Source organism: Hippocampus comes, unplaced genomic scaffold (assembly GCF_001891065.2).
Source record: "Hippocampus comes isolate QL1 unplaced genomic scaffold, H_comes_QL1_v1.1 scaffold345, whole genome shotgun sequence".
Lineage (NCBI taxonomy): Eukaryota > Metazoa > Chordata > Actinopteri > Syngnathiformes > Syngnathidae > Hippocampus > Hippocampus comes.
In genome coordinates this window covers 987,207-997,429 of record NW_017805538.1, presented here as the reverse complement: position 1 = coordinate 997,429, position 10,223 = coordinate 987,207, and the positions used below count along the sequence as shown (strand labels likewise).

The following is a 10,223-nucleotide window of genomic DNA, read 5'->3' as shown; positions in this document are numbered from 1 at the left end:
GTGTGTGTGTGTGTGTGTGTGTGTGTGTGTGTGTGTGTGTGTGTGTGTGTGTGTGTACATGCATGCATGCGTGCATCCAGCCTCGCAGAGCGGCGAGCAAGTTTACTGACAACCCAGAGAGGAATAGAAGCAGCATTACGGAAGATTGATTGGTGGATAAATAAACACACACGTACTGTAAATGGCAATTTATTAAGTCTGGAAGAATGTATTGTGTCCAATTTATTTATCAAACAATAAGTGATGTCAATAATTAGTGTGAGAGGCCTTATTTCAGTGCACTATTAAAGAAACTATGCAAACTGTTGAAAAGGCTATCAATAATAAAACCACTTATTATTATTATTTTTTTTTTTTTTTTTAATGAACTCTTAGACCTACTGAACGAATGAATGTATTTTAATGCTGGCCATGATGGTGGTACATGGAAAGCAAAGAATGTTTAGGTGGAAGTTAATTGTAAAATGTTTGAGGGCCACTGTTTTAAAGCACTACAAGAGCTGTACAGAAAAGAAAAAAAAATCCAGTTCTTCAGTTATGTGGGTGGAGTGCCAGCGGTCAAATTCCGAGCTTGTTTCATTATCACAATCCTTGTTCAAAACATACACACCCTGTAAGGGATGAGACACCAAGCAGGCTACAATGCTTTTCCTGGTTATATATATATTTTTAAAAACCTCTAATCAATGTGCAAATGCACTGACAAATGCATTTTCTTCAACCTTATTGAAGATTTATTTTATGATTAATTTCTGCGCAAACTCGACTTTTCATGAGGTGCAACAGCACAATGAAATGAGATCCATTCACAAAGAATGTTCCATTTTGAATGACACAAAAAACTGTTTAATTATTGAGCATTATTTTCTTTGCAAATGAATACTGTTTTGTTTTGTTTTGTTTTTTGGTTGCGGTCTAGTGGATTATTCAAATTGTGCCGATTGTGTTGTGGCCACCCCAGTACAGCAGTACAGTACATGGTAACTTGCATCTGCGGCAACAACATTAGGGCAAAGCATGAGCACATCACAGAACAAACCGGTCAAACCTGACGGGTGACATTCTTGTGCCACTCATTTGTCTCAGGCGTGTACTTGGGATTGAGCAAGCGCAGCTTTGCAGCTCACATGCAGCAATGGCACAAAAAGAAATGTCAGGCGTGATTTTCCGCCAAGAAAGCAGGTGATTGCCCGTTTGCTGATTCGCAACAGTCTTATTTGGGCAACCCTAGGTAGTCCGACGCCATCCTCCTGCCAAGCACCTCATGATGAAATGGTATCACGCCATGATGCTTCAAAGAGAGACTGACAAATTTATGGAGGGGTTTAAGAGAATGTTCATCTGACGTTCCTCATCGTCAATCCCCCTCTGTGTCCAGAGCTCTTCTTATAACATGAGAAATAAAAGGATTTGGATAGTGGAGGATACTTGAATCAATCAGATCACAGTAATGGCTACCTTAAAATAAACCATACAAATACAATTCTAATCGATTTGCAAAATTACTAAATTTAGTCAAATACAAATGGCTCATCACAATTAACAAAGCTAGTGGTTTCTTCAAAGTCAACCAAGAATTTCACTTTCAACCGGTAGTGCACGCTCAAAATTCTTCAACGCTTTCAGGACAATTGCATTTCGTACTTGCTGCTTTTATGATTGCTACAAACGTGCTGCAGAGCCAGACACCAGACTATGTCCTCCTCCTCACCAGCAACGAGGTGAATTCACTCGTGTTTAGGGTTTGTTTGCTATTGTGACTGACTAGTGAGCAGTCCAGGATGTAGTCTGACATTCGCCCATGGTCAGCTGGGATAGGCTTCAGCTCCGTGACTCTGAACATGATGATCCAGGTCCAGGGTCATTCCATGCCAAATCATCACTCACAAAAATCTGAAAAATTTAACCAAGTAGATTTAGATTTTAATGAAAAGTTGCAGGCACAGCACTGAATCTCAACGTTTAGTTCAACCTGAGTTACGGTCCACCGAATTTTAATATGGTTGACAAAAAGGGGAGTGGCCGCCTGCCTCTGAAACCTTTAATAGCTGCGGGCTACTGGGTTAATCTTCATCAGAGAGCGATTGTTGCAAAGGAAGTTCAACCAGGAATCTGCAGTCATTTAGAAGGTTGGGGCGCAGAGAGATTACATTTCATGAAAAAGTGTGTAAAGGTCACGTGAGCCACGAGGTCAATTTCAAGGTCAAAATGAAAACATCACATTCAAATACGCACCAATTTTTGAAATGAATGCAGATTCCTTGAATTCCTTTTCCAACAATAGCTGTTGGGTTGAGTGAACGCTGGCGCGTTTTGGCTGCCGCTGCTCAACCCGCATTGTTCTGTGTTTTTTGTTTTTGTAAAGTGTCCTTGGGTGTCTTGAAAGGCGCTTATAAATAAAATGTATTATTATTATTATTATTGTGAAGATATACCCAGTAGTGAGTGACATTCACATTCATTAAAACCAAAATCCGCTTGGCATGGAATGACCTGAAAGGCAATGGTGGATGGTTCGCTTGCCATAACCGCCTCATTTCAAATTCCAGCAGATTTTCCATGGGATGGGGTTCAAGACCTCAACTATTTGGATTCCCACGATATCCGCAGTATAAACAAGTGCCGACGCTGCTAAAGACATCCCGCATGAGAGTTAACAGGTACAGTTTTTTTTTTTTCCCCCAGGTTGGACAGGAACACTCTCACTACACTATGTTCACCATCAACAAATCTAGCAATAGTGATTTACGAGAGCAAGAGTAGTCGGCACCAGTATTCTAAAAATGTGAATGAGCTGCAAACATTTTGGCAAGCTGTCTGCGGATGGTATGAACAATGACCCAGAACCGGTGTTTGGTTTACATGGTGGCTGGTTGTGCAACTCCACTTTCTATGACAGTTACAGACTTAAACAATGTAAGAATGCCAGTTGTTGCACCTTGAAAGAGAAAATGTTTCAATCCCATTTCCTGCTAATTAAACAGGGTAGGACGATGACAAAAAAAAAAAAAAAAGTGTTCAGCGGCAACCTACAGTCGCATTGTTTAGCCACTTTCTGAACTCTGTCACTTCAGACGGTTGGGGGCTGGGGTTATCCACAGACCCACCCTCACACACCCCAAGCAAGTATAAATCCACAAGAACAACAAGGAAGACCATATTGGCTCGCAATCCATCCTGGAAGCCGCACGGCACAAAGTGCTCATCTGCAAAGGTCCTAACGCTAGTTGACACATCAGTCGCTTAACACAGACAAGACAGTGATCCCTCACCATTTCGCACTTCAAGTTTTGTGGTTTCAGTGTTCCGCATGTTTTTTGTCCCAAATTAATTTTAAAACATTGATTAAAAGGACACAGCCGTGATCGGCAGCCATGTGGCGGAATCACGCGTTGTCTCATGTTGATGCGCAAGAGAGCAGGTTTGCTTGCATGCCGAACAAAGAGCTGATGTGATTCAGAGGCTTTGGACATCCCAACTCAAGGCGCGTGAACGGATCCCGGCGCGATGTCGACCAATGGGAGAACGAGTGCATCATCGGCAGTCTGTTGACTGTCTCACATACTGTATCTTAGTGTTGTGCTCACGATAACTTTTTCTGATATCAAGCTGCGCTCCATCCAATACCTTGCCGCCGCCGAAGCAATGCATCTCAGCTGTGTGGGAGCGTGGAAGCCTGCTCGTCAGAGATGGCACCATCAACAGAAACACATTGCTTTAACAGTGGCAGAATGGAGTTGGTTCGCAACCTTGACCGGATAGCCTTATTTGGAAGGTTTCCCAACCTGGTCAGCAGTTTTTCTTAGACACAAATTCAAGGAAGCCATGACAGCTCAGGCGAAGGCTGTAGAGATGGCCGAAAATGTCAGCTCGGACCATGGTCTAATAAAAAAGAAACCTCAAACCTATTTCAACTAATAAGAAGACAAGAGGAACGTCACGGCACTATCCATCACCAAGTTTTTTCTCCAATTTAAAAACCTCAGCTGCACCGTCAGCGCCTCGAGCAAAAGAGTCTCAGAGTGAACCTCAAGCCTGTACGAGTCAAGTGAGAGCCTTCTTCTATGCCAACAACACAAGCCTCTTCGCCTCTCTCAGAAGGCAACGTTGATTAAGGTTCATAACTGTATAAGGTTTTAAAATGAAAGATTTAAGTAAGTAAGTGTACTGTTGTAATCTTTGTCTCAAATATGTAAATACTGTGTACAAATTTTAAACATGCTGGTAGCTGTGACGTTTCTTGCTTCGAATAACATCAATGATCAGAGAGACAATGACATCGTGGACAGCGGCTCTTCCTGTACTCCCGCATGTACAAACACGTAACTGGTCTGTTGTCAACTGCCTGAGTCTCAGACCTTCACCAACAAAGGGTGCTGACATACACTGTGTGACAGCCGTGAAATCCCGCTTCATATTTCACTGTATGCAAACATTACATCCACAAACAAACAAGAAAATTCCTTGGGGTGGGTGATTGGATGAATGAGTCGAGGGATGGGGTGTGCATGTTCGGGACAGCAATCGAGAGGCAGAAGCCGGCGGGCAGCAAGGAACACCGACCAGGGGACCATTCATTTTTTTCTTTCTTTTTTTTTTTGCATTTGTGCGCAGACCAAGTTAAGAAAAATATCAATCACATCATCAACTAATCCAGTGGTTCTCAAATGGGGATATGCATACCCTGGGGGATACATGAAGGCACTTCAGTTGGCACGTGAGTTTTAAAATATGTTTCAAAAGTAGCACCAATGCAAAAAAAAAAAAAAAAAAATCTTGAGCACAGCAGGTGCCTCCTTGCCATCAAGAATGACAAAAGATCCTCAGTGAAGCGTACCCCATGTTCAGTGTTGGTAATGTTGTCAGTCTTATTTTTAATGATTAATAGATAGATGTGGGTTTTTGTTTTGTTTTGTTTTGTTTGGGGTCGTGGGGGGGGGGGGGCAGTTGCCGCTGTCATTTTAAGTGAGGTTAATGGCTTATCTTTCAGAACAGATCTGTAATATGATTCCGGAGGAGGACATTTTATGTTGATAATTACATTTATGTCACAAATCTGTATGTGTAAATAAGTTCATCAATTCTTTCCCGCCCCTTTTTTTTTTTTTAGTTCTACCTTTTAATTTCCAAATCATTGTAGATACCACTACGAATTAAGTTCCAAAGTTTAATGATTTGCCGATGGCACAGCACACAGTTTTAACCCTTTCAGGGACAGCGGTTACTACAGTGGGTAGCTCATCATATTATCAGGTTACAGGGTGCATGAAAGGGTTGAATCTCTCATTATTATTATTATTATTATTATTATTATTATTATTATGTTTTATTTATTTATTTATTTTTAATCCAAAAATGATTTGCACTGATTCGGGGGTACTTGGCTGAAAAAAGATGTCACAGGGGGCACATCATTGAAGAAAAGGTTGAGAACTGATCAACGTCGACTCAACTATTATCACCTTCACGTCGACTAGAACAAATCTGAAGTTATTCAACACTGAGTGTGTCGTGAACATGTTGCCGCTAGACCAAGACGCAGCAAGGGGAAAAAACTGAATTCCTCACATGGAATCATGGTCTTGCAAAGAAGACTAAAGCGTACCGTGCTAATAGCAAGAGCACTGTTGCGAGTTTGTGGCTTTGTCAGCTTAGGAGGAAATCAAAACTTCGAAAGAGTCTCAGCCAAGCTCCTGCTGAAGTAAATATCTCATTAAAAGGTCCATGTGCCTCGTAGCATCGCCAGAAATTAGCCCAGTTTCAGTGATTAAGACCAGCTTTCTGACGTTGTCTGAAGGATGTGGAGTTTACGCGGCTGGAAGTGGACATTGTTGACAGAGCCACACTGTCCTCATGATCATCTGCTTCTATTACTACTAGCAAGAGGCCACAGGCTGTTGAGTCAGCAACCATGGCGGTTAATTAACAAGCCCGTTAAAGGAGGGTCGAGGCCCCGAGTGTAAGCTAATCACACATTCACATTGAGACTTCTTCGGACTCAACTGGGGCCAGTGGGCTGAGTGGGCTGTCAGTGAGAAGCTCAGTGTGTGTGTGTGTGTGTGTGTGTGTGTGTGTGTGTGTGTGTGTGTGTGTGTGTGTGTGTGTGTGTGTGTGTGAGTGAGTCTCAATGCGTTTGTTACCCCGCCACTTGCCGATAGAAAGGCCACAGAGGCAGGATGAAGCCAAGCAGCCAGATGATAAGAGCGCAGCTTGTCACCAATTCTAATCCCCCGTCACTCAGAGGACAAAGACGTCTGTCTGCCGCACACATCCGTGACTGCAGCCACACAGGAGGCCATTAAACAGTCAACTTCCACCTGCCCACTGAGATATCAGAGCTTTTAAGGGGAAGCTATTGTCCAAGTTGACAGCCAGGGCTTCTCGCATCCACATTAGGCCAAACACATATCAGCAGACTATGTACAGTAACGCCACAAACTATGCTGACTAAGTAAAGGACATGTGAGAAACCTCATTATTAAGATATCAGACACTCTTTGGAAATATGTAGAAACTAAAACTGGTTCTTTCTGTATTTTCTAGAATGCAAATGACCTTCCCTGAAGTGCAGATGCAGTGGAACTACTCATCGTGCAATGCCCCAAAAGTCATCCAATTTGGAGGTCAATTTTCTAAAAACACAAAAGCCAGACTATTGATGAGACGCAAGACCTTGGCAATTGCTGATAGATTTTCTTTTTTTCTTTTTCTATTTAGTGTTTTAGTTATATTAAAGGTGTAACAGTTAATTCCCTTAACTTCCATCCAGGCAGTGTGGGATCAAATCCCAATGAGTGTTGGTGTGAATTCGATGCTTGTGGAGGCTCTCAGTCGTACAGGAAAGTTCCATCGTAGAAAGGGTTCTGTCAGTCGTCATCTGTACCTGTATACACACATATACATATATATGTATATGTATGTATATACATATATACACAGTATATATGTATATATACATATATACATATAGATATGTATATATATACCCTATATAGGGTATATAATAATATAATAATAATAATAATAATAATAATAATTATATATATATATATCAACCCTTGACCTCTATACGGTGCCTATTCAACAGATGTGGTGCTCTTAATATCGTGACATCACGACAACGACATCTTGGCAATTTAATATTCTCAACTCAACTCAGCCGTATTTAGAGGGCACTTTAAAACAACCACCATGCAGCAAAAATAATTCATACAATGACAAACAATAAAACTATAACTTAATTACAAAGACAGTAGAAAGCACATGCTGTTATCGTTACATCTCTCGTGGACGCCACAACTTATTACCTGTTCGCTTCGCAAAATATGAAATGTCTGCAGGTGAACTGTGCATCTTTCATATCTTGCTGACTCATGTGCAAGAATACACTGAAGAAATAGTGCATGCAACTTGTGTGAAAAAAATGTATATATTTTTATTGGGCACGCGTTACCAATAAAAATGAACACCATGCTTGACACATAGCTTACTTGGTCGCCGTTTAATAAACTAAATTAGTTCGAAACCCAGAAAGTAGGTGAGCTGTGATGGTCATAAGCTGAGCGCTTTAGGCAATGGCCATTACTCAATAGTAAGAACACAGAGTGCAGTCACGTGAACTTGCCAAGAACATTCTTACAAAGAGCATGTGCGACAATGTTTTTCCGAGGAACGCGAGTCTCTTTGTACATTGGAATGGCTGTGTACTTGTTAACTTATCCCCGACTCCGTTTCTGATGTATTTGTGTTATAGTAGCGCGAAATGCTTCTCAGGATATTTGCCTCGCCAAGCCTTTACAACAGAGGTCTTGAATCCTGTTCCACAAAGGCTGGTTTTTGGGATTTTTTTCCAAATCTATCTGCTCTCACATCTGATTCCAATGATCACGATCGTTATCCAGCTTCTGCAGACCTTGCTGACAATCTGAACAGGATTTAAGATCCCTGCTCCATCATATTGCATCCTTGGGTGAAGCTAACTAACAAGAACAACACCCAGGTATTCCAGGCATTCTAGGTCTATTCGTACTTTCAATGGGAACAGCACTTGGGCCAGGACTGATGGTGTTTCACGAGACCACAAGGGCATAAGAAGAGACAAGAACGTAAATTGAGAAATGGCTTCTGTGATGTCATATTCAGCAAGAGGTACTACAAGGCAAAATAACAGCCCACCGAAATGGATAAAAACAGGTGGATTTTTCAGCTCGATTCATATTCCACAAACATAGTATTAATTAGACTACTGTGTTTACCAGTTTCACCTCGATCATTTTTTTGTCAAGAAAACGTTTGACTTGACTTTCCCTTTAATTAAGTTTATGAGAGTTAATGTGCTGCATCTGAAGAGGTTCCACTATACTGAATGTTTGTAAATATTTCGCTCGTATGACAGACATACCCTTTACTCATGTTCTGTAACATCCAGAATGAAAACAAATAAACGTATGATTACCAAGTGTGTCAATAGATGCAGAAGAAGATGATTCCCACGTTTACATGCAGCTTTTGCCCGGTGACTCAAATGATGTATTTCACAAAGTACTTTCTTCTACTTTTCGAAAACTATTTTCTAAGCATTTAATGAAATGTGAGTGGTAAATATGACAACTGAAATGGAAAAGTAACATAAACACAAAATTCGAGTCCTTATAATAGCAAGTATTATCACAAATGATTTGCAATGTCTGGAAAAAGGGTGTACTCTTACTTATTTTTGCATGTAAACTATGTTGTACTGACATATGAAAGTGCCCCATTTTTTTGTTGATTGCCTTCTAATCATGTAAGTGTTAATAAAAAATAAATTTTAAAAAGTTTGATATGGTAGTTGTCTTGCATAAATTCATAAATGACAGTCTCCGGTTTCACAGGAAACTTCCGGTTTTTGAACGTTACATGTCACGTGACATATGACGTAACTAATCATCGTTGGTTAAAATGTAGAGAATGAGAGGAATTCATATTTTTTCCTGCCACTTCGGCACTCTCTCTCTCTGTCACTCACACACGATGTAAAACAAGTTAACGTGTGTGCCTGTGCGTGTTTTGAAATTGAACATTAAGGAGTGTTTACCTGATCAAAAATCCTACGGTATCTTCGCGTGGACTGGTCGATTAAATCCCGGACAGTCCATTCGGGTTTACACGGAACCACCACGGCTGTGTCCCCAAAAGTCACCGTGACCTTCATAGTTGCGAAACAAATGTACTCTTGGAAATATCAGATACAGGGGATGGAAAACGTCCGTTGGAGGGCCAGCCTGTGTTCCTTCCGCGTCCAAAGTGAAGCAACAGGTGTCTCGAGTCCGGATAGATTCAACCCTACGAGTCCCTTCGCCGCTTTCACCGGGCCGCACAAGTGTTGAAGTGCACACGAAACATCGTCCCGTCAGCCGCCTCGCCGCGTGCGGATCACAAACGCGGTCACAGCTGCACACGTTCTGTCATGTTGGGCCGATACACCCAATCAAAACAAACAAGTCTCAAACCCGGAAGAAATCACAGCGGCTCAGGCGCTGCAGGAAATCATCGCGTGAGGACTTAACTGCGCCAGTCACATCACCACTTATCGACACCTTCCGAAAAGAATGGCTCAAGTCACGCTGTTTTCAAACTGAAAAAAAGGCGATTGTATTATATTCATAAATAAAGTCATTGCAGGGGTATAATTGAATAATCTGTTTAAATAAGGAGCTGGTTGTGGTGGCCAGCATCCTTCGGAGATGTTTAGGCAAAAATACTAATCATAATACGTCAAAATATGACGTGGGTCATTATTATAAGGTGACGATGCTTCCCGTAATATTGTCTATAACCCAGAAAAAAACGGACTGTACTTGTAGAAGAACGAATAATAGTGTAGCACTAAAAAATAACATCAAGACTTTACTTACTTTGGCATGATGATATCTTTATTTAGAATGGTAAGTGAACGTGTTCAAATTGAATAGCCTATTCGTCGCATGTTCAAAAGTGTACCGGGGTAGGACTAGATAAATTGTATACTTCTTCCTACTCCTTTGAGCATATAACGGTGATGATGTTTGTTTTACTTACTTTTTTTATTTTTCCTTTTGTAACTTTTGCTTGCCTTTTGTCAATTCGTTATTGTATTGTATGTTCAATACACAATTAACTAACTTACCAGATGAAATAAGCAGATACTCTCTCCCAGCACAAGACACACACTTCATCTTTTAACACACTCTGTGTAGGGGAGC

General features: G+C 41.1%; 1 protein-coding gene across 2 annotated transcripts in view; it reads right to left on the bottom strand.

The window, feature by feature from the left end:
- pard3ba (par-3 family cell polarity regulator beta a) overlaps positions 1-9,536 on the bottom strand; it is a 147,955-nt gene extending 138,419 nt beyond the window's left edge. Inside the window, exon 1 of one of the 2 annotated variants that reach the window (XM_019878478.1) lies at positions 9,077-9,536. In XM_019878478.1, the coding sequence (XP_019734037.1) occupies positions 9,077-9,193 (117 nt within the window). In that variant the 5' untranslated portion in view covers positions 9,194-9,536. The remainder of the gene's footprint in view (positions 1-9,076) is intronic. The other variant, XM_019878479.1, reaches the window with a different exon arrangement.
- Positions 9,537-10,223: the final 687 nt, after the last annotated feature.